Source organism: Cololabis saira, chromosome 2, assembly GCF_033807715.1.
Source record: "Cololabis saira isolate AMF1-May2022 chromosome 2, fColSai1.1, whole genome shotgun sequence".
NCBI classification, from domain to species: domain Eukaryota; kingdom Metazoa; phylum Chordata; class Actinopteri; order Beloniformes; family Belonidae; genus Cololabis; species Cololabis saira.
Genome location: NC_084588.1, coordinates 20050367 through 20076267, shown reverse-complemented (window position 1 = coordinate 20076267; position 25901 = coordinate 20050367). Strand labels below are relative to the sequence as shown.

Below are 25901 nucleotides of genomic sequence, written 5' to 3'. Positions count from 1 at the left end.
TGTCATGATTAGAGATGGTCTCTTTAATTCCACTTCACCACATGTTGGGATTCATTTGCATTCTTTGCCACGAGTTAATGGAGTTTTGCGCGGTTCGCTCCGAAAGTCTTTGAAGACACGAGACCTGATGTGATGTGCATACAGCCGCCAGCACTTTTGTCTTCAAGTGATTTGTTGTCTTTTCAGTTTGTTCTATTGTTGTTTTTGTTTCTCTCCGTTTTGTCATATTTCTCATATTTGATTGTATTTCTGGATGAAATACCGTGTCAGTCTTTTTTTTTTTTTGCATTTGCATTACACATCGCTGCATCCATCACGGAGAGGAGATGCTTTTTCATGTGTTACTTTGTTTCATTTTTTTTCACCCTCTCAAATGACATGGAAGGGAAACATCATAAATTTCTACTCCGGGTTACTAGTGTTGTAAACAAAGTTTGCAAAGTTTTTCGGCACCCATCAACATCCTCATACTCACCATTTTCGGCTGATCTCGTTTGATTGTGTGATAAATGTATATTTTAGAGGTTTGCTAATTTGGGATTTTCCATGTGGTGATGCTGAAGCAGCTGGATGCCTATATATATATATATATATATATATATATATATATATATATATATATATATATATATATATATATATATATATATATATATATAATATATATTATTTTTTCTTCTTTCCATGGTCAACACTTTGGGCCAATTTTCAGTTTTTCCTTTCATGGTTCATCTTAATACAATAACAACAAAATGCGCAACTTAACTTGTAATGAACATTTATTTAACTAAATTAAATAACATTTATTAGGGTGTACCGCACCGCTCACCTGGTTAAGCAGGTGCCTCATGTATGGGGACTATAGTGCTCTTTGCATGTCTTCCCCCCCCTCTCAACTCCCATTTACTGCACAAGAGTCAAAAAACTATTAAAGAAAAAAAAAGAAATACACACACACACACATTTCTTACATGACAAGGGGCAGAGTCGCATGTTCAGTATCACAGTGGTGCCTACAGATGCACCTGCCTGTTAGTTAGATATTAACTAGATATTCCCAAGTGTTGTTAGTTACCAATTATTAAAATATGAACATTTTTGCTAACCAATTATTCAGCCAACTGATTGTTTGGTTTACATTATCAGCCAATACAATATTTACCTGACTTGGTTTAATTTTAGGCTAACTTAAGTCAAAATGGCACTGCCTTTTGACCATCTTGGACTGCTCCCTCCACAGTTGTATTTTTAACAGAAGTCTGATGGACACATTGACCGTCCCCGGTGTTTGTACAGAGTGTAGTGCTATTGTGCTCCTTCAGACTGGAACAGTCTACAGAACAGCTTAAACGTCAAGAATTTGTCTCTTCTTCTCATCTTGAAAAACTATTTTGAACAACGTGGAGATGCAATCGCTGTCTTGTCCTGGCATTTAGTTGCTTTTTTCGTATTGGCTGAATTCTCAGTTTGTCTGTTTTTATTTCAACTCTGTTTATGTATTTTTTTTAACTCAACCATCTCTTTTCTGTGGATGTGTTGCTACCTGCTTCATGGCCCACACTCTTTTGAAAAAGAGATCTGTGAATTCAACAGGACCTTCCTCGTTAAAGAATGAGTTTAATAATTGAAACTGTCACAGAGATATTTTGAATGTCTTTGTGGCTTTGTTTGGCTTCCTTATGCTGCTGACAAATCAGACATCGTTTTAAGATGTCTTATTTTGTCACAGTCAAGCATTATCTAATCTCGTGCTTGTGGTTGAAAGCTTGCCAGTTTGACGGAGGTCAAATAAACGCAGCAGTTGTTGTGATTGTGGAGAATCTGTGATTTAAGGGTAGTGCATCTTACATACTGTTGTCCCAGATTCCTGTTGTAATATAGTGAGGGTGTTTTTACACATTATCATGTGTCAGCATGTGTCAATTTTTAAAGTGGTTAAGTGCTGCCCTCTCTTTTAATTTGAATTTGATATCTTTGAAGAAATATTGTTGAAAACCTTCAGGATGGAAATGGCCTTCTGTTTTCACGCTAATCCCACTGTGGTATTGTCAGGTAATGAGAGAAGCTGCAGATCTTCAGATGATCTTCAAACAGAAGAAGCTGATGTTCTACACAGCTGCTTCTGTCATTTAGCGTATCTGCACTGATGAAGTGTGCCTCAGATATGGTACATGTACATCATGCAGTAAGGTGGGAAAAATGAAGAAATGTTGTACTGGAACATCTTTATTAAGTTTGATTATCACATCAAGCAGTGCTGATGAACAAGCAAATAATGATGTATTAAACCAGATAATCAAAGGGCAACAACTAGATTCTGTGAGGATTAAGTGATATTGAAACCTTCTTATTGATACACAGTCAGTACAAGAAGAGTAAGTCCTCAATTATGTTTGAATAAGTTATCCTCCCACTATTCCCTTTCAGCCCCTGAAGCAGCATGCAATTTTGTACTAGTAATTATTTCTGAACAAATTAGTTTTCCATAGTTGCTTTTAATGTGTCTGAATCAGGCAAAACTGGATATGGAGGCAGTTTAGGAGTCTCTAGGTATTTACAGACTCTGAAAACCTGTATTTAATTGACTGAATCAATAAATGCTCTAATACACATTCAAAGGAGCAGGCAAAATGAGCAATCTATTGAGCTGAGTCTAGTTTCTTTTCTTTTTTTAATAAAGATATCATTTAGTCTGGGACATGAAGTTATACATTTGGACTTTTAGAAATTAAAATAGGTTGTATAAATGAATTCAGCTCCAAGGAGTTTTGAAAGGGAAACTAGATGCTTTGTGCTGTTCCACTGCAGTGTCATGCATTTTAAGTGAAAGGCTGTATCCAGATATATAAAAAAAAAAAGCTCTTTGATTTGTTTGTAATTTTATTTCTAAAACATCATGCTCGCATTGATTTTGAATTTGAAAATAGTCGAAAGTCAGATGACTAAGTATGAACGTATTTTTCTGTTTTGTTCCAGTGCTAGTTATGTGGCATTGTTTCCTCCTCACCTTTTGAAGATCTGCTAACGTTCCACTTTTACTTTTTTCCCAGTATAAGTGATGGCTTTTGTTATGTTTTGGCTGAGCTAATCGCACCGTTGAGCATGAGCATGCTCATTGCAAAGCATCTTCAGTAGTCTTTTACAGTTATTCTACATCTCAGCACATCTAGATAACCTGGGGGGGCAAACATAAAGTGCTGCTCTGGAATTAGCATCAGTGAATCTTTTACCCCATTCCCCACAAATGAAAGCAGGGCCATTAACATTTGTGTGTTTTCATTATGTAAATTGGGTTAGTACATAGTCTCAAACTGCCAACAGGAAAGCAGTAATTTTCTCCTAGTGATCATAATGTGTCCAAGTAGATCATCTTGATTATGACACGCTAATTACTTACTGCCTCGTCTCTTTTTTGTTCCTCTGTCTTGCCCTACAGATTCAGAAAAATCAAGGATCTTTAATGGTAAGTTTTATTGCAGTGAAATAAGAGAAAATCTGGCAGATATGTCTTGGTTCACTGTCTCATTTGAGGTTTTAAAAAAAAAAGTAAATTAAAGTAAAGTAAATTAAATCATGCTTAAGCTGTTGGCATTACATTGGGTAGAAATATAGAATTATAATAACATTTGGAATCTAAAAGCTGGCTTTGCCTGAACTTGCTGCAGCTGGTTTAATGTGAAAAGGGCCTTTCAGTTCAAAGGTTTAAAGGATCTGCACATAATGAAAACTCATATAGTCCTCACCAGGTCTTGACATGAAATGAAGAAAAACTGACCATTTATGTCATGTCAGTGTTGAACAAAATATAAGAAAAAATGCTTCAGTAGTTTTATGGAAGAATATGTACACCATATGAGTCAGTAACTAGTACAATGACCTTAAAAGGCAATAACTTGAAGTAATAGTTTTTGATTGACCTCATCAGTCTCTAACATCATTTATGAGGAACTGATATAAGAATGACAACACAGGTCAAAAATATTTACATTTTTACTGTTGAAATATCCCTATTTGATTTAATCTTGTTCAGATGAAGCACTGTTTTCTTATTTGAAGGGGTGCATAATGTTGGTGTTGTTTTTTTTTCTCCTTTTTTCCTATGATTTTTGCACTTTTGTTGCAAATATTCAATTTTAAAGCAACAGCATCCCCCCTTTTGATATTATAATTATAGGAATTAATCTTATGTTGTAATTTGAAAGCGCGGATCGGTGCATCTTTAGTTGCTTCACGTAATTGAAGTTTTTGAGCACTTGTTTTTGTCTTGTTTTTTAATCAGGTTGAGGTCTGACTGTCATTGCAACTTCTTACACCTCTTAAAATCTTTTGTTTTTCTATCTATGCTGTTTTAGGTTGCTAATGTGCTTGGAACAATGACATGAGCCAGTTTAGACCAGGCTTTAGCTGTCACACAGATTGCCTCAGATTTGCCAGAATATTCTTGTACATGAGCACGCTCTTGGTAAACTTGGTTACTGGAAGTTTCTTGGGTCCTGTGGTCACAAAACAAACTCAAATCATCACTCCTCCACTACTGTGCTTAACAGTTTGTGCTGATATGTGGTTTTGGTGTTCACCAAATCTGGAGATGTGCTTCATGGTCAAACATCGCAACTTTGCCCTTGTCTCAACTCAATACTTTAGATCAGCAAACTGGAAAAACTTCTGTTTTTAAAGAGGTGGTCAGACCGAAGACAAGGGCATTCCCTTAGCACCTGCGTCCAATACACTGTGTCAAAACATACTTGGGGAACAGGAAGTACCTTGTCTCAATAGGTAACTTTACATCTGAGCAGACAAGAATCACATGTGGAGTTCTCCAAGGTTCCATCCTGGGACCTCTTCTGTTTAACATCTACATGCTTCCACTGGCACTGATTATAAAGAGCAACAAAATAAACTACCAAAGCTATGCAGATCACATGCAGATATATATTACAATGTCACCGTGGCTCTGTACAGACTCTTGGTAAATGCGTTGAGGAGAATAATGACTGGATGTACCACAACTTTCTCCAGCTAAACAAAAACAAAACAGAGGTCATTGTTTTTGGAGCAAAAAAGAAACGATTACAGGTCACCACAGAACTTCAATCTGTAAATCTAAAAACAACCAACCGGGTCAGAAATCTGGGTGTAGCGATGGTCATAACACCTTATCACCTTAAGAATATATCAAGGTTAAAAGATCTGATGTCTCAAAAGGACCTGGAAAAACTTGTCCATGCACTCATCTTTAGTAGCTTGATTATTGTAACAGCATCTTTACAGGTCTACCTAAAAAAAAAAGTCAGTTAGACAACTGCAGCTCATCCAGAACTCTGCTGCTTGAGTCCTCAATAAGACCAAAAAAGTGGACCACATCAGTCCAGCTCTGAGGTCTTAACACTGGCTGCCTGTCCATCAGAGGATAGACTATATAGTTCTGATGCTGATCCATAAAGCTCTGAATGTATAGGACCAAAATACATCACTGACCTTCTGACCCCGTATGAACCTTTCGGACCCCTCAGGTCATCTGGACCTTTTTTATTAGTTCCCAGAGAAGGAACAAGCTGCATTCAACTTCTATGCCCCACATGTCTGGAACAAACTCCCCGAAAGCCTCAGATCAGCTGAAACACTCAGTTTATTTAGATCCAAGTTGAAGACTCACCTGTTTTCAGCTATCTTTGAATAAAGCTCTAAATCTGTACTGGTACTTTTATAAACTTAATCATATTTTAACAACTGATTTTATCTTATTATATCTATTGTTCTTATTTATTTCTTTTTGGTTTGAATTTAAAATGATGCTTTTTATTTTTGTGTTAATGCCTTTGTAAAGCACTTTGAATCACCTTGTTGTTGAATTGTGCTATAGAAATAAACTTGCGTTGCTTTAGTACTTCTTAATTCCTGTGAAAGCAGTAAGAGTGAACTTAACTTTGCACACATTACATCTGCATTTGTAATTAGCTTGTATTAAATGATTAAATAGTGATTTGTTGTTCATTTAAGGTTGTACTCTATTACTTAATTGTAAGGCCTGGTAAGAACAATATAATTTTTGTGTCCCTACACATAAAACCATAGAATTGCAAGAGAGTATTATTTTCTTTTTCTATGTGAACAAAAGTTGATGTATTTTTTTTGTTTATTTTTTGTCACATAACTACTGTATTTCCAAGAAATTCCACTTAGAATAACTCCCCCACCCCATATCTCCCTCTGCTCCTCCTCAGCCTCTCCAGTTACTGCAATGCATCGTTGATGAGGTGAGTCGTCGTCTTATGTGCTTTTGCATCTAAAGTCAGTGTTAATGGCCCGGAAAGCTTATATTTTGTTTCCTAATGAAGCAAACCACTCAGGCGGCTTTGCTCCCCATTCACTCAACCCTTTGCCCTATGCAACTGCCTCAGGCAGCACACATATGCACATTACTGCTGCGTCTGGTTCTGTCATGAGTGACACACGTATACAAAACACAAATCTGAACACTGAAGATGTTACAGCAGACGAAATGTGTTTAACCAGGATTCACTTTATTTTTGAAATAAAAATGCAACTCTAAAGAGGCTGATAAAATATTAAAATTAAGAACTTCATCCAGCAGATCTAGTCAATCTATGTTCTCTTTCTTTCTTGTATTCAAAGTCTTCTGTGCATCATCCTCTTTCCAGTCTCATTAGTAGCAGTCACACTGCAGCAGGAAAACTGGTGAACTGATATACACCTTCATCTTCACCTTCATTATAAGTTTAGATTGAAATTTTTTCTGAAATGCTGTGTTCTTCCCTGTTTTCACACAATGTTATTGATAAATAAAGCAAAGATGTGAATGAAACCACCATTTGCTTTTTCTGGAGGTTATATCGGATGAAAACATAAACTCAGAAAACCTAAGTTTTCATCATAACCAGCTACTGCAAACCTTTACCCCCCCCCCCCCCCCCCCCCCCCCAACACACACACACACACACACACACACACACACACACACACACACACACACACACACACACACACAGTTCTGGGGTGACATTCACTTATAGCCAAAATGGCTCAACGACAGTGTCTCCATGCCCCCATCACCAGCCATAACACACATTAAATATACACTGTCACTTGTCCTTAACTGCCTATAGATTGGCCGTAATTAATAATTAAATGCTTTTGGTTGTAATGGATTGACCTGAGTTGAACTGTTCATTAGTCAGCTAGACGTAGCCATCACTCAAACTATTTTTCCTTTGCCCTTTGCTGTCTCCCCTTGAGGCAACATGCAGTGTTGTCCCTGGTGAGGCAGCATAGCGTTAGTGTCCCGGCTAATTCACTGCTTTGAAAAAAACGGAAGGACAGTCTCCGTCTGCAAAGATAAAGTTTCTTTGAGAGAATTCAAACATCGGTACATAAGTGATTAGAGTTATCTCCATCGTGTAAAATATTTCTGAATTTCTGTATAATATTTCTGTAAGAGATCTGTAAGTACCCATCAATAATGGTTATGGCAAGGTGTATGTATGTGAAGACTTTTTCTTTCAATCAAAAATAAATACACCATAAAAATATTAGCCATAATTAGTGTAATAGTAGGTTTAACAGTTTGATGGATTAGATCAATAGGTATAGAATACAATAGGTATGAAAATCTGTCCTTAAATGAGTTCGGGGATCAAAATGTTCATCAGTTCACTATCAGTTTTAAAAATCAATATCAGTCATGATTCAAACTTACCTCATCTGAATAGTAGATTTGCAAGAGGTGCAATGCACAATACTTTTTTTTTTGTATTGTTTCTCTATATATTTTGAGTTTGTCTCTAAAACATTTCACTATCTATGCCCCCAAACGTTAACAATTCTCATTAATATAAATGAAGAAAAATAAAGTGTTGTCTGATCTGACACAGTAGGATCACACTGAAAATAAACGTACGGCTTTGAGCTGAAATCACGAATGGACACTGCAAATACTAAACATTTGGGTTACTTTATGCAATAATTTAACAACATTGTTAAATTGTGGAACTCAAACTTTGATGTGCAGCCATAATGTGAGCGTGCTAGTGGAAGAGGGAGGGTGTCAGTTCAGTGTGATAAACTGGCAGTGGTGCATCCATTATTAGCAGCTTTATAAAACTACAAAGTTCAAATTGATAGTAATTTTGATAGTCTCTGCTTTTTCATTAAATAAATCTTTCCAATTGTCAGTTGTTCAATTTTCAGAACTCAGTGTTGTGGCAATGGTTCTTCACAAAAACAATCCATTCAGGGTTAATCACACTGTGGTTTACTCCGGTAACTGCACATGTGCTATCTTAACCGCAGAATGAGATCATTACCTTGGCCACTCAAAGCGCCTAGAATAAAACTGATTCTCTAGACTGGTTTGTAGCCCTCCCAACATCTGCAGAGCAGTAAACAAAACATCACTGTTAACTGTAAACAAAATGATTCAAGTTCCTCGTCTCATTATTCCTCATTAGTTCATGTAGACAACATTTTACACATTCTGGCGACCAGGGAAGATGCTTTTTTGCAGTGTTGGTTAATTTGTTAAAGATACACATATAGATGGCATAAGTAACTGGTTATTTTAAATTAACTTATAACATTACAGTGTGGGTGTTTTTCTTTTGCTCAAATGATAAATCAAGAAGCCCCAAGAAGCCCTGATTTCTGACCCTAAAAATTCTAAACCAAATAATTTCGGAAATATGTGTTGAACAGTCTAAATCCATAACATGGTAAAACATAGTTTTAGGAAACCGTGGGGTACTTCTTTTAATGTTTCATGCAGATCTTAAAATTTTCTTTACATGGGCTTTAATGTTCCTCTTAGATCAACTGGTGGGTGTCTGATTTGGCAATAAAACCAGAAAACCAAAATAGATGTAGCCAAAATCAAAAGTGAAACTCTTCAGGCAGCTCGTGGATCTCTTTAAATCACAACCCGAACAAAGTCACCAGTTGTCCCCGTCATCATCTTCGTGCAAGGTTCTCTAGCTTATGAACACACTTCATTCAGAGGAGAACAATCACAATGTTGGCTCACCAATAAAGCTGGCAAGTATAAAAGTTTGCAGATATGAAAACGGTTGAACGGATCCAGATAAGCTGCAACAAAATAAAACACGCCAGCTCAGATAATGACACACGCAGAAGCAGAGCACTGCTGTATTAACCTTTAATTTATATTTAGAGTGGTATGTTTGATTTAGCTAAATTACACACCCTCCATTTACATTGTTGGTTGGTATTAGTATATCCCTAAGAACCACGTTCAGCCGGGCTCTTAAATTAGAAGTTCTCTGCAGTTGTTCCAGCCATCTGCCCACTGTCATCCCTCATTAATGTGCTCTCTTCTCCATTTGTTGAATAACAATTGGCTCCACTAATAAAGAACTTCCACTTTATTTTCAAGCCTGTAATTACTGATCTAATTTTGCCAAATAATTGCTTCATGGCAATGACATGTATATTTACCCGTACCCTTGTACCCTTGTAGTGTGCGTGCTGTCTCTTAGTGAAGCACATCGAACACCAGAGGAATAATTTAAACAGACTCACCACTTTCATCAGCTTGCTCGTCTTTTGTACCATCACCTACTACCACATCAAAGCAGCAGTGCTGCACTGAGCTGCAAACATGAATACATGCATATTGTGTGTGATGTGGCTAGTTTCTGCTGGAAGGTGCATGGGGATATTTGAGGAAAATACACACTTTGTATCAGGTTCATCCTACTTGACAGATAGATTGTGCAGTCAACAGTTTGAATAGGTCTAAATATGTGCACCATAAAAAAGTGGTTCATAATAATAAAGTGGTTTGAAAATGATTTTTTTTCTCCTTCCAAACAAAGCATATAACAGAGGCTTGTTTTGTGCAGCTCAAGGGTGTTTGTTTGTAGATGCAGGTTTGTGTACATGTTATGATATATTGCTCATCCAAGTGGTGGCATGTCTGTGAAGTACAGTGAGATTAGAAAGAAACTGTTCCTTTGTTAATTTAAATGGGCTCATGCATCATGCTTTGCGTGAGTCTGCCAATCTGAGCATTAAGGAATGGCGAACACTGCCCAGAGGTGTTTTTACTGGCGCAGCAGGGCTTCAGTTGCAAAGAGGTTTTAATTCTGGGCATTTGAATAAATTGCTCAATACCCAGGCTGTGTGGTTTTTGTGCACGTCTGAGTAATTTCAGTATTTTTCTTTCTTTTCTTTTTTTTGAGCATAGCTAGACTTGATTGATCCTCATGTATCTGATCATTCATGCATACATAAAAAATCCAGAGGGGTGAAAAAAGATAAACCTGTCATAAACTCATCCTTATCTCCTTGATTGGGTGTATTAGCAATTTTACAAAGAATGAGAACGCACCTTTTGTTTATTTTATTAATTGAGCTTACTTGAAATTACACTTAGAGATCCCAACTATCATTTTTTTATTATAATTCTTCCAGTTGTGGAGAGGATGCCTTCGTCCACTTAAGTGAACATTATGAATTGCCTTTAACTCCATAATTTAGTACATTGTTAATCTTTTAATATTGTTTTTAAACATGTATGTTATGTCAGGATTCAAATTTTTGAATTGGATTTACTCTCTTTAATTACTTTATAACCACACATTTTATTTCTTTGGAAAATCTGACCACTGTCTTCAGCTTGAAAAGCTGCATGTTTTCATCTGTGTCAGAGTGATTTCCCCCAGTATTTATCATATTGCATGTTTCGTTCAAGTAAATATTCACAAAGATCCATGAAAACGATTGTTATGACTATACACAACTAGAATTACACATCAGGTCCTTAATCTGGGTTTGAGTTTGGTCTTAGCTAAACCTGTCTTTACAAAACAGTGTAACTGCTTTTGTAAAGACATGTTGGGTGATAAAAGAGCTGTGAAAGTCAAGGTTTTGTCCCTCCGGATGGGTCCGTTCATCCTTATTTATGAAAGCTGCCAAAGATTTGAAAGGCATCTCAAATCTGGATCCAACATGGATCTTTGCATTAGTTTTTGTTACCAAATTACTAAATTTTTTCCAGGCAAATTTTATTCATGTTTTGTTTCGTCAGGATTCTTGTTTTTAATTCGTAGTTGCCCCATATGGAAGTGTCCAACGACATCTGAAGGTGTCTGTTCCCCTCCACAGGATCCTCCAGACCTTCCCGTCGGACAGTTCAGCGAGAAGTTTGTTCACTTCATCACTCAATGGTAAGCCAGTTAGCTGGTACTGGTTCAGCTGGTTTTCATTTCAAGGAAGCCCCTCTGACAGTTCTGTGAAGCTCGGCAAAATACTTCTCCATTGTGGCAGACAGAACAATAACAAAAGCCACAAACTACATGTGATATTGGTGAAGCAGAACGTTGTAGGTGATTCACAGGTATAATGGGATTAAAGTGCATGTGCCAGTCTGCATTAATGCATTGCTTTTGTATCAGCTACCATTTGCAGTCTTGCTTGTGTTGAATAAAGAACCTTTTTTTTTTTTTTTCTTTCAAAGCCTGATTGGCTTGTCTAATGCATCGGGACAAATACAGTGTTTACCCTGTGTTAAAGTCTGATTCATTAGCCACTTATAACCTTTACATCGGGGCAAACGTCTACATGCAAACCCAAACCGCATGCAAGCACTGCGTGTTTGTGTTCAGCAGTCACTAGTGGAACATGCCAGCTGTTGTTTATCCCCCACGGCTGCTGTATTTACTCAAATAGGGCACCTTTCTCCCAGGACTGACTGAGGCACAGGTGCTTTGGTGCAAGGTTACTCCACTTGTCTCTGATTATTCTTACAGTCATGGCCATTTCATTGTCAACCACATTCATGACTAACATCACACAATCTTCAGTGTAGTTTGTCAGATCACACATCCATACATACTGTATTACTGAAAGCACACACACAAATACTCTGCCTGACTTTATAATAAGTATATTCAACATATTATATTCTTTTTCAGTTCTGTGTCTAACATTTCCAACAAAAAATGTGCAGTTAAAGAAATGATTTGAGACAGGTTGCCTGTTTCTTTTTTTCTTTTTTTCTTTCCAGTATGCGGCGGAGCCCTAAGGAGAGACCTGCACCTAATAACCTCATGGTAAGTTAGAGCAAGCTCAGATCAAACAGAACCACCAAATATATGCTTTGAATAAATGTGTTATGGCAATGTGCATTTCAAAAAGAATTCAATGAAACATCTTTTTTTTTTTTTTACTTCAGTGACTTTTGGAACATTATTTTGTATTTTACGCACTGATTGAGCTATTTTGGGTCAAGGACCTTCTAATCTGGCATTGCTGACAGTAATGAACTTTTTGTTAGCAATAAAAGACATTTAACAGGGCAGCAAGAGACCTTTACATAGATTTGAGGCCCTCTTCAGGGGTGTTTTATTCAATTCACTGTTTTAGAGCCAAACCAAATGAACCACGCCTAGCTGTACAAGAGTCAACTCACTCTGCTTTACAAAATTAAGTTTCATAACCTTGTGTAATTTGACTAACTGACAAAAGGAAGTGATTATAGTAAATCAAATTAAGTATGATCTTGTGCGTGCGTGCGTGCGTGCGTGCGTGCGTGCGTGCGTGCGTGCGTGCGTGCGTGCGTGCGTGCGTGCGTTTGTGTGTGGACCTTGTTTGGCACAGCAGTCCTTGTGTAGGTCAGAACTCAGTTCTAATCAGGCAGATTGTCATTTCAATGAAAGCTCCTAATATGGATAGCAATTATAGCCATTTATCATTTCAGGGTGTGTCTACAGGTTGGCTGTAAGTCCATGTCTCATTTGTAATGATCAATATGTCCCAAAAAAAATAATAGTCTATAGCATAAACTCGCATTTAAGATGTGAGGACTGAACCCCTGACAACTTGTGCATTTTAAAAAAGCATAAAGGATTTTTTGTTTGTTAACAAGAGAAATGACTTCAAGTTCCAGCTCTTTCTGTGGTTTTGCAGTTCAGCCACAGGTACTGTACACACTACTGTATATGCAACTGAGTCCATGGTGACCAGAGGACAGCATTATCTCAAGAGATTTGGTACATTTTCAACAAAGTCAATGCATGGCTCATCTATTACACATGAATAAGGGTTTATGATACTGATGTGACTTAATCAGTCAGTGGAAGTTTCAGTGGTAGCTGGAGGAGCAAGGGATTGGCAGACTGCAAAGTTTATAGAAAGCCGGTTTATTTTTGGATAGTTGGATACACTGTGATGGGCAGGGCCAGTTTAGACTATATTGCATTGGGGCTTGGTGGTTACCCGTTAGGCTCTTCCATATGTGAATTTCTCACTTCTGGCATTAGTACACAAGACCAACCGTTTACATACGCTGGCTTTTAAGAGTTGCAACACACTCAGGCCGCTGTGTTAGGACCGAGGACAGCAGCATCTAGGTCCGCAGAGAGATGAAGAGTGAAGGTTTGCGTCGTGGGGACGGAGGGCTGGAGGGTGTAAATGCAGAGCTGCTAACAGATTGCATGTTCTCAGTCTCACACCAGAAAGGAGGAGTAAAGGAGAAAGTGGCTGAACAGGGATTTCATGTCTCCAGACAAAATAGAAGAACACTTTGTGATGTTTTCAATGTTCTGTTCATCTTTATTTGAACACAGCTTCCACATTTTGAATTGACTTTCACTTCTGATGTGTCCAAAGTCTTCTCCAATAAATGTAAGTTTTGGCGGATGTTGCTTTGAGTTTAAAATACTTACATCACGCATATCTTGGTCTTTTTTTTTTTGTTCATAAAATGAAGAACAATAAATATTTAGTGAGTTGATTTCCCTGTATATCTGTTTTTATTTCCTTTCCCCAAGTTTTTAATGTCTCCACATAAGTGAAAGCTCAGCCTAACTCTCTCGTCAGATGTAGTGGCACAAGTGCCGTATTCACACACCAAGTCATGTCACCTCCACCACCGTGCTTAGCAGTTGCTATCGTTTGCGCTGATATTGATGGCGTTTGGTTTTCACCCAGCGTGGCTCTGTGTATTATGACAGAACATCTTTAGTTTGATCGTGACTTCACAAAGTGGGCGTGCTGTTTGTTCAAGTTATAACTTTGCCAATTTATGAGCTTTCATAATTAACAACATTTTTGTGACCAACATTGAATACCAAAAGAATTTTGCTTATAAGACATTTTCAAAAGGCACATTTTAAAGTAAATTTCACAATGGAACAAATAAAATAAAATAATAAACACATGAATAGGAAATGTAGATAAAAGGATGACTTGGAAGCCCAGGCCTTAAGGTGTTATGAAACAAGTCATAATCAGATTAGCTATTTTACCAGAAACAAACTAGGGGTGTAACAATATATCGTGCCACGAAATTTCGCGATACAAAAACGTCACGAAACGTGTCGTGGAGTGTATCGCGATATTGGGTTATTAATATTAATCTATTGTGTTGACTAGAAACGCGCATCCGAGCACGCGTGCCGACCGCGGCTCGATCCGCGGACCAAAATCTTCATCCGCTCAGAAGAAATTAGTTCCGTTTTGCGGCCCCGATCACGGACTTTTAGGGTTTTGAGCTCTGAACCTTTAAGTCTGGTGTAGAGTTAAGCCTTACCTTATTAAATTAAACTTTTTTCGGTCGAACTTCAGAGTTCGAGAGTACTTTACTGTCCGCTCAACAGTGTAGGATTTTAGAACGTCAACACAGCAGCTAGTGCCGTACTGTGGCGTATCACTCCGCCCAATCTAAAACAGACTAGCACTACAGATAAACTGATTATAGTCCCTGATTTACATCAGAATATAAAGAATATATTTATAAAATAATGAACCCTGAATTACCAAAATAACCTTAACAAAAATAAATCTCCTCTTACACTTATAAGGTGAGCATGAATCAATCTTTTTTATTATGTAAAATTGTATGTATTTATTTACTTAATTTTAGTTGTTACATTTCTGGAAAAGAAAAAAGTAAAATCATACATGAGAGAAACTACTCAGTTTGTGGCAAAATATTTGTACTTGTATGAAACTGAAGATGCATAATGCAAACCTGACATTTAGTTTTAGTTCAGTTTGTGGAAAATGGTTGGCCTGGCTTTCTCTTTAAAACTTAAACAGTTATAAAGCATTACAATCTGTAACAATAGTGCAAACACACAGTATTGTTTTGTATTTTGTGTCTTTCAAATAAAAAAACATTTTTTCCAGTCATATGTTCCTCATTCAAGGTTGTTAAAAAGATACTGCTATAATATTGTATCGTTATCGTGACCTCAATATAGTGTATCGTACCGTATCGTGAGATTAGTGTATTGTTACACCCCTAAAACAAACACGTTTGCAACTAGAAACAATATCTATTATTTAAACAGGACTGTTTTTCTCACCCACTGCTATATATATATATATATATATATATATATATATATATATATATATATATATATATATATATATATATATATATATATATATATATATTGAAAAACATAAAAATTAGTACAGCTTTGATATTCTGGCATCAGTATTTGTATTAAAGTTTATTTGATGCTTCAGGTTGGGTCATTGAAGCTCTTATGATGACATGCTCATCTCAGTTCTTGTAGATGTTTCTTGTTTCCTCAACTTGGCTCCATCGTCACGCTTGGTGCCATTTCTTTTTTTTTTTTATAGTCACTGTTGTTCCATGGGCATTTTTTATTTTTCACGGCATCGTCCTGTTTTTGATCATCTCCTTCCACCCTGCTCATCTCTCTTCTACCCATATTTTTTTCTCCTGTAGGCCTCTTATTTTTTGCCTTTTTTCCTGTGCATGATGAACTGAGATGCAAGGTCATGGATGCCTGCCTTTGTGACACCAGTCTGTTGATTGTCTTTCTCTCCATCTTCATTGCCTCTTTTCTTCCCACCTCCCACTCTACCTCTCCATTCCCCCAGCTTCCCGACGACATTAAAACTCTTTACCTATTCTATCTGTATGTTAATGCATCCAGCCACCCCACCCCCCTCCCTCCTCTTCCCGTTTCTCTACCACGCAGAAAATGCAACCATTTTATTCTCCTTTTATTTTGTGTGGAAAGTAAGGCGGAAAATTTCATAATGTGGACCCTGAGTAAATGATGTCTATTGATTGTACATAATCTACTTGTAACTCCAGTTTGCTCTTTTGATTTCAGCGTGTGGTTTCATTAATCAAACAGAAGAGCTTTTTTTCACATTGGTGTTGTCGGTGTGATTTTATCATCTTAAATGTTCTCAAAAAGGTTACAGTTTCTCCTCATTAGGCTTGTTGCTGTCATGTACAGTGCAGCTGTATGCTTGTCCAGGGCTCTGAATACTTTTGTCGTATTCAGTTCCTCTGTATAATTGGGCTCAGCTAAGACACATAATAAAAGAAATAGGTATTTATTGGGTTCATTCATGCTGTGTACCAAATATTGATAAAGGAAAGGAGACCGGTGGTAGTATCCAGGAAAAAAGCCACATAAGTCACCACACTGGATGTCTTTTACACTTAGAATCAAGTTCAGATACAGAGTATATATCAGCAATAGATGATGGATGGATGGTTGAAGATTAAATGTTTTCTCACCATTTCAAATTATGTGCATTTTTTTAAGCATTTATTTTCTTATATGTCTTCTTAATTATACTTGATCTGTAAAGGAGGAGTAATAGTTGGTTGTGTGTGTTTTTCAGCTTCAGTTTGTGGTCTGTTTTTAGCACAAGTCACATTGAGCTGTCACGTTCGAGCCGGCTTTGATTGCATTCGCGAAACTGGTGCACAAAAGCTGCCACAAGCTTCCCTGATGGTTTTTGTGAAATCAAACAAACCAAATACCATATCCTTTATTCCATGTCTCTCAATGACAGCACTGGTTCCTTTAGGATGCTTTCCAGTGGCCTGGTCCGGTATGTTGGCTGCAGACACATTGGTGATGGACCTTTCCTGTCCAAGCTTTTTTGATTTGGTTCTGAGAAGGCCCTTCTAATCCTCTTTTAGGCTGTGCATCACCTGCTGCCTTATTTTATTTTAAAGCTTAAGGCCTTCTCTTTATTTCTGCAGACAAATACAACATTATTACATGTATTTGTGTACTTCCCTCAACCGTTGTGTTGTTTGTGATTTGATAGACACGTAATTTCTCCCACCCCCCTCCCCTTCCTCATTGTCCATCACTCCCCAGCCAGCAGCTTTCACACAGCCTTTTAGCACCCTTGTCACTGCAAATCTCCTATTCTGCTTGTCTATTCATAGGGGCGCACTATATGCACAAACACACACACAGACGCACACTCAAATTTCATAGCCCCTTTCAACCCCGGAGACACCAGATGAGCCCCTCGGTTTTTCACAAAGGAGCCCCCTGTTGTCTCTGACTCTACAAGTCTAGTTTTGGCTCACAAAATCACACACTGATGAAAACTGAGATGCATCAAATTTTCATAAATTATTGGATCAATTTAAAAAAAACTGTTTGCTGCATGTGTGTTTAAGTGACTTGGCATAGTTAATTTAAATGCATAGTATATTTTCTGTCAAAACACAACATTATAAAATGATGACTTTATCAAAATATTTTATCTTTTACTGCACATGTGGGCATGAAATAGTCCACAGAGTTCTCATATTTACAACATATCGACTGAGGTTTTATCTCAAGAAACCCAAGAATGCTGAAGTAAAATGTGTCATCTGGACTTTTTTCGTGGGTGGTTTTCATGCATGAGTTTTTAGTTACGTCTCTTAAAACTTTGGAAGATGTTTTACTGTATGAGGAATACACAGCTTAATGTTTACACAGATACATGTGTGAAAAGGATTTTATATGTGCATGTTTATTTTTCATTGTACCTCTGAAGTTTTCTGTCAGCACCTTCTGCTGTGAAATGTTTTCACATTTCCCCCCAGAGTCCACAATGATGTAAATCCCATTCACACCCATTAGTACCACTGTGTCATTTTTGAGGATGGCTGAAGTCAAAATTACACATAAATCAATTTTAGCTCTTGTATAATAACAAAAAAAAAGGAACACGCAAATTTGCTATTTAATTAGCATTTTTACAACAGTGATGTTGTGTTTTCAGATGAGGTCTAATCTGTTCTGATCAGATCCACAGACCTTAACAGGCATTAAGAATACATAAGAATAGTGGTGATGTCCTGACCTACAGGACTGTCTCAGAAAATTAGAATTACAAAAACAAAAATGTCATACATTCTGGATTCATTACAAATCAACTGAAATATTGCAAGCCTTTTATTATTTTGATATTGCTGATCATCCTATCTCAAAAAATTTGAATATTCTGGGAATCTTAATCTTAAACTGTAAGCCATAATCAGCAATATTAAAATAATAAAAGGCTTGCAATATTCCAGTTGATTTGTAATGAATCCAGAATGTATGACATTTTTGTTTTTTTTAATTGCATTACAGAAAATAAAGAACTTTATCACAATATTCTAATTTTCTGAGAGAGTCCTGTAATCACGTGATCAGAAATGGGGGCCAATCATGTGATTTCTGGATGATCAGGAAGTTACAGTATTTTATTAGTAATTATATACATTATTAACTAATTTATTGTATATCTATAAGTTTCACTGTTAACAAATACAGTTTGTTAGGCATATATATATATATATATATATATATATATATATATATATATATATATATATATATATATATATATATATAATGCCGTGTGCGCAATTATTAACCTCCTAAAACCTGGTAAATACGTATGTGGACATCATGCGTTTTGTTAACAATGTTTGTAAATTAGTTTAATACAGCTTTGGATGAACAAGTTTGCATGTGTTATTTAACAATAACGCATAAAAAAATCACACGGCCATTGTTTCAGGAAAGACCAAGCAGAAATGAAGAAGCAGTTGTGATTTTCCCTGACCCTGCTGTTTCCTTGTGGCTTGTTAACAATGACCAGTTACACAAAAGGCAGTGGACTTGTGCTTACTGCTAATTATCCTCCGATATCACAACAGAAGATCATGACACTTTTTTTTTTTGGGGGGGGGGGTATTCTAACTGTCTTAAAAGAAGTTTCTCTACATTCCCTGTGCACCAGGGTTGGTCTGAGTTTAGTTTTCACACGTATTTGGATATAGATGATGAGCATGTAAATCTGTAAATATGGGGTTATTCTCTCTGCCTTACACACCACGGCTCCTCTAACACCTTCTAATGAGGTGATCACCATTTCCTTTTTATAATTGCCTCAATCTACTTTACATTTTTTATGAGCATATTAATCATACATTGAGTTATTTAAAATTGCATGACTTAATGTTGGATTAAATGCGCCTTCAAGAGCTTCAAACTTAAAGTGTGAGGTAGAATTTCACCTGGGTTTCATCCATTTCTGTTTTAGCAGCACAGTTTCATGTCAGTTTGGCAAATTTAATAAGACTGGGATTGTCACTTTTAAATGAGTCGTCCTTCCTCCTCCCCTATGTCCATGCACTGGGACCTAATCCAAGGAATAATTATTCCCTCTGTTTATTAACCCTGTCATACTTAATTATCGGATGATTTGATAATGTGTGTGTGAGACCAAAACAAGATGTTTTCAAAGTTTAAAGCCGTTTGTTCTATCAGTAGGTTTCTGTTTAAAGACTTTAACAAAGTCTTTAAAAGTGCCACCGCCAATTTAATATATGTTCATCCTATTGCATAGCCTCATGTCTCTCTATATCAGTTATTAAGTCTAAATACAAATATAGATTATTTCAAGAATGTGTTAGTTTGTGCTCATGTTTTAGTATTTCTCATATGTGTGACGTGTTTCTTACTATTTCTGAAATGAATCCGACTGTGTAAAAATATACCAAAAGGCTTTGGTGTCAGGGTCCCATTTTAGATTTTAAACTAATTTTTATTCGTCTCATCACTGGTCTTTTTCCTCCTTGTCTGTCCGAACTGTCACTGTCCAATTACAACATGAACTGGCCAACAAATACCTTTTTTGTAAAAAGAGAAAACAAATCTGCACGTTTTTGAGAGCAGCCCTTCAAACATGCTCTATTGATGATAGTTTGCACTCCAACGAAATTACAACACCGACAATCTGTGAAGTTAATAAACTCCATTATTGCTGTGAGGTATCTACAATGAAATGACAGCAAGGAACAGAAAGTTTGACCTTTTTTAAATATTTTTTTTTAATCTATCACTGCAACTACTAACAGATCTTTTTTTTATAATAGAAGCTTAAATTCAAACATGCTTGAGTATTTAAACCAATTGAGGCCTCGTGTATTATATCACTGACCTAGTTCCTGTGTCTCTAGTACATCTCAGTTCTTAAATATGCTATGACTTGACTTATGTCTTATCTTTTAAGCCTAATGGAAATAAAGCATCAGCTGTAAAGATAAAATCATGACAGAGCTGTTTTAAGAGCACTTTTAGAAACGGTTCTGAAGCTTTTGATGATGACATGTTTCTATCACTTAATATATATAAATTGTGATGTTTAATGGCATATGTGGAGCGAGAAATTAGGCTACTTAATGTCTCAGCCCAGATAAGATCATTTTGTAAGAAAACTTAGGAATATGGCTGAATTAAACATCTCTGAAGTGTGAAGTTACCGTATACATCTGTGATGGGGAAGCAAACTGTATTTATATAGTGCTTTTTATCATTTAAGCGCAACAGTACAAGCCACACTTGTAAAAAATTCTCACACATAACCACACTTCTCCTTGAATGTGTTTTTATATATGCAGCTCTATAATTGATTAGCACTTGGTGGTTGAAAAGCTTGTCACATGGACTTGAAGTCGTAGACTGAACCACTGACCATCCTCCCCTCCAGAGTCTCAGCTATGACAATGATGAGCACTTTCATCCTGGTCAGACTCCTGCAGATGTCTCTGGCCAGTCAGGGTTAATTTCTGGAGCAGAGGTTGAAAAGCTTGATTTTAAAAACATCACTGAGGGCTTCCCACTTTGTTTCTGTATCACTCCTTCTATATTGAGGCAAAGAGCAGTGATTGATGAGATGCATGTCCAGCACTTAGAGGTACCCAGGTGAGCATCCACTCCTCCCGCCTCAAACTGGAAGACACACACACACACACACACACACACACACAGAGTTGTACTGATATCGTAGTAATTAACCTTAGGCTGCGATAACCCTTGCTGCCCATTAGAAGGACACCAGGATTGATGGGGCTCCCCCCAGTCTTTAGCAACCTCTATAGGTCGCGTACAACTAGAGCATATTGGAACGTGTCAGGACTTTCTTGAAAATATAAAAATGCTTTGGTGATTACATGTTCACTCAAAAGACACAAAAGAAAGAAAAGAAAGACAAAATAAAAGATAAAGGACTGCAGAATTTATATTAATACATTTTATAAAGACAAAAAAGGCATACATGGAGTTGCACCAGAGTCCTGTCTCTGTTGTATGAAGAGAGAGCCACAGACTGGTCAAATGTCAGAAAGGATTTGTAAAACAAAAAAAAGTCTAGTTTAAAGGGGATAAGAAAGTAAAACTACATGTTTCTCAAAAGCCACAAGCTTCATTTATTAATTATTCTTGTATCTAAGGGCTCTTTTGTATTAGAATAATGGAAAGTTGTTGAGTTGTCCTTTTGTATCATTCAGCAACATTGTATTTATGACATGTTTCAATTTATTAGTGTCCTGTCATGTCACATTTACATATGCACACATCACGCTGCAGTACTCGCATGAAAAGCACAACTGTCACTTTGACGGTAGCGTTTAAGGAAAAGTGCGTGAGTCTGCTTTTTTCTCTTGGAGACCACCAACATTTGTGCAAAATGTGACATCTGTCATGTGTGGAGATATTTTGTATGAACCAAAGTGGTGAACTGAGAGATGGACAGGCTGCTTGCATAAAACAAAACCATTCAGTAGTTTCTATTGCTGTGTGCGTGCGTGCGCGAGTGCTTGTGTGTATGTGTATATATATATATATATGTATATATATATATATATATATATGTATATATATATATATATATATGTATATATATATATATATATATATGTATATATGTATATGTATATGTATGTGTGTATGCTTTCAGCTAACGTGCACTGGGGTGTCCGAACGATTAATTGCTGGAGTTCTAATTTTAACAAAATGGCCCAGCAGGTTTCTGTGTCTTTTTTTGGCTGTGATTGATTTCCTGGCTCAGGTCTGAACTGTGCAGAGTGTACAACAGAGCCCGTGTCTTGTTGCTGAGATTAGTGTTGACAAGTTCATTTAAACTGCCCGGCCAGAGCGCCGTTCACCTAATTGGACAACTAGACACCTCAAATAAAATTCTTGGTTAGCCTGAGTGTATTGGTCTCGTTTGCAACCTTCTCCCCTCTCACCCCTGACCTCCGCGTGATCGCTGTGACACCCCGGCTCTGGTCTGGGACGTCAGTCAGATGAAGCTGGTGACTTGGACTGGGATCAGTTGCACGTCACATATGACATCTTGGTTTTAGTCGCGCAGCAGGAGAACGCTGCCAGCTTTTAGCAAACTTTGTGAGCTGCCAGTCAATAGACAGGAGGGAGATATTTAATGTATTGGTCCAGCTAATAAAGTGCAGTCAGGATCTGTTTTTTTTTTTTTTTTTTTAAACCATGGCGATAAAGTGCAGAATTACTGCTATATTTTATTACAGATCTCGTTTCACATTCTCTTATGACTCACGTAGATCAGTAAATGCTAGATATTCCTTTGAGATGCTCAAACAAGCCATCACTTTAAATCTGTTGAACGTTAATATTAACACAGGTTTTAATGAAATTCCTATTTTGTTCATTTTTATTTTATCACCGTTTTGTGGCTCGTGGTTGAAAACAAATGAAAAAGGGGTGCTCATCCACACACTTAACATAAAAGTCGAATAACTTTTGTGGCTTCAATCTGTTTGATAATAAAAATAATAATGTAAACTGGGAGAAAAGCTGTTTGAATTATCTGTTTTAATGAGGAAGGTCATTAGTTGTGGTTTTACAGCCAATTAAGTTCATTTTACCACATAAATTATGTTGAAGGAGTAAGATTTATGGGAGCAGATACAGTTGTGCTCAAAAGTTTGCTTATCTTTTACAAAAATACACCAACTTTCCAACCTTCCACCTGTGTTCTGATGAGTTAAGGTCATCATGAACATTAAAGGCCTCACAACACCAAAGTAACTGTGAAGTATGAAGATGGTAGAATCAGAATGTGGAATTGCTCTCTTGAAGGCTGGACTGATGCTTTTCACAAAATAGTCAGTATCCTGAAGAATGAGGATTTGGTGGATGTATTGAAGTAACTTCTTAAGACATCAGCTGGCAAGTTGGAGGTTCGTTCCAGATGTCCATAACCCGATAACCTCCGAGCTAGTTGCTCAAGAACAACGAGGTGGTTTTGATCGCTGAGAGGCGAGATGGCATTGGAGCAGTTTTAAAGTCAGTTCCACCAAATACTAACCCATGAGTGGTAAACCTTTGAACTTGGCTAAAAAATCATCAACAGAATTCAGTAAGTAAAAACATATCTGTTGTTATTCTGGGATTTTACTAATGAAATTAGGAGTCCTCACTGATGGAAAACAGGAAAGGTTTCTGTTTTGGGTCAGGATTTACTGTCAGACATTGAAGAAAGAAAGTACTTCTTTGTGAAGGCTGTGCAAATTGTTGAGCAGAAATTTTTTGGTGAAAAGGGGAATTTTGTAATTTCTGACAGCTGTTTAAAAGAGGTGATGATGTGTTTAAAACATGTTCACTAAGTTATTTTCTTTAGAACGTTAAAACACAAAAAATTAATTAAAAAAAGTTTGGGTTTTTTGTGAGTTCAAGTGAAACTTTTTAAATCTCCCATTTTGTTCTGAAGGACACAGTTCTTACACCGTCATCAGTTTTGTAAATGAAAGCCATTGACAGCTTGTCCCTCATTATTTTGCAGGATCATTCCTTCATCATCCAGTATAATGATGGAAATGCAGAGGTTGTGTCCATGTGGGTTTGTCGCTGTCTGGAGGAGAGACGAACTCAGCAGGATCAGTGATGACGCCCTCCAGCCGCCCACGAAGGACACGGACATTTCACGCCAAACCTTGATCACTTATGAAAGGCATCAGGGTCAAGTACGTCCATATGCACTGCACAAGTGACTTAATGTACATGGACAAAAATCACTAGTTGTTACAGACTTTATGTATGTAAGTATATCTTTATTTAACAAAAATTGTGCACCGTGACAATGAGAAGCTTGCATCCTTTTGAGTCTAAATCTCTGCAACCAAAAAGTGCGCAATCCAAGCTGTGCTTTTCTTTTTTTTTTCTTGGACTGCGGCTCCTGTAGTTGATGCTTCCTCAAATGTTTCTGGAGAAACCTGAAATGTGCTCTGTGCCGTAGTCTGAAGAAGGTAAATGGTCCTGGTTCAAAGATCAGAGACGATAAACAACTGACTGCAAAACTGCCAACGGTTGACAGAGTTTTACTCTGCTTTTGTGATGAAATCTCAATGACCGTCTGGGGCTTTACTTCTGCAGCTCTTTGGTGAATATCAAGGTTTTTCTTTCTGTGATTAACTGCCATCTTCTGTGCTTGTTGTTTGTTTTTTTTTGTCTTTCTTCAGTGGTCCAAATTATATCTTCAGCAAGTTAAATTTGTCATTATAATAGAGAGTTGCCCATCAAAAATACTGTTATCTTCTGCCCATGGTCCACAACAAAAGTATCCTACGAACCACTGAAGGCCCAAACACAGACGAGCCGATGGCTGTCGAGTGTCGGTTGGGACCAAAGCGTGAACATCTAACTTCACAGAAAAAAAAAAATAGGAAGATCCTGAACTCTCGTCTGTTTTATGGCATTTAAGCCAAAACGATTTTAAAGTAATGTTTGTGGGGTACTTGTAAGACCAATAGCGAGGATGGGCAGCAGGATGGGCTGAGTTTACCTCAGATTATGGAACTAACGAGCACCAGACCCAGTGTTATAACTTTAAATCTAGTGTTAGTGGCTACCAATAGAGTATCTTCAGATAACTTTAGATCAAGATAGATAATAGTAATGATATATCTGAAGTTCCGTAGAACTATAGCTTCAGAGATATGAAACTGTTTTGCACTTATGCCTTTTCAGATTAAACTAAATTTTAGATAAACCAAATTAAGCTGCGTTGACCCTGGATGTTTTCATCTGTGATAGTGACCACGATAAGATCAGACTTTTCCTGCTTTCACGCCGATTTGCAAACACCTCCAATTTAACCTTATTACCAACGGCATCTCTTTTCAGATTGTGGCTTATTTAGTTTCCATTTACATGCACCTCGATGAAAAGTGGTCATATTGGGTCCAAAATCTGTCCAGAACATCTTGGGACAAGGTTCTGAAATCCATGTATCCAAATAAACCAGCCTCAAGGATGGAGACAGTGAGTCAGAATCAGAGCACCAGGATGACAGAGGAGAAAGAAAACAGATTTTCTCTGAACTATCAAGCTCACCAAAGGGAACAAAAGTCGCTTCTATTATAAAGTTGCTTTTTATACCTTAAAGGGGGAACCAGTTTGTAATTTGGTTGCACACATTTTACTCCTCTTTGCACATACATGTCTCATAACATGAGATGTGAATCGATTATTATTGTAGTGAAGGATGTTGTCGTCCTACATTTGCCATTCTTCCTTTACTGTATCTTTTTTTTGTTGTTTTTTTATTTTTTTAAACCACTAAAAAACTATGGACCATATCGTCCACTTGATAAACCAATACTTTTAGAATAGTTTTAATTCTTAGTCTATTCAGAAACTATTCAGAAGCTCAAGTGGTCACATTACATTCGTTTCTCAGTCATCTCAGTTTAATCTCTGGCACCTCTAGAGTGACTTTGCATCCAACACAAATCCAAAAGTCTGAGCAGCAAAAAGATAAAAAAG

General features: G+C 37.1%; 1 protein-coding gene across 2 annotated transcripts in view; it reads left to right on the top strand.

The window, feature by feature from the left end:
• map2k5 (mitogen-activated protein kinase kinase 5) overlaps positions 1 to 24887 on the top strand; it is a 54153-nt gene extending 29266 nt beyond the window's left edge. The window contains exons 18-22 of one of the 2 annotated variants that reach the window (XM_061739863.1): positions 3437 to 3463; positions 6225 to 6257; positions 11140 to 11201; positions 12041 to 12086; positions 23920 to 24887. In XM_061739863.1, the coding sequence (XP_061595847.1) occupies positions 3437 to 3463; positions 6225 to 6257; positions 11140 to 11201; positions 12041 to 12086; positions 23920 to 24021 (270 nt within the window). In that variant the 3' untranslated portion in view covers positions 24022 to 24887. The remainder of the gene's footprint in view (positions 1 to 3436; positions 3464 to 6224; positions 6258 to 11139; positions 11202 to 12040; positions 12087 to 23919) is intronic. The other variant, XM_061739871.1, reaches the window with a different exon arrangement.
• The last annotated feature ends 1014 nt before the right edge of the window (positions 24888 to 25901 follow it).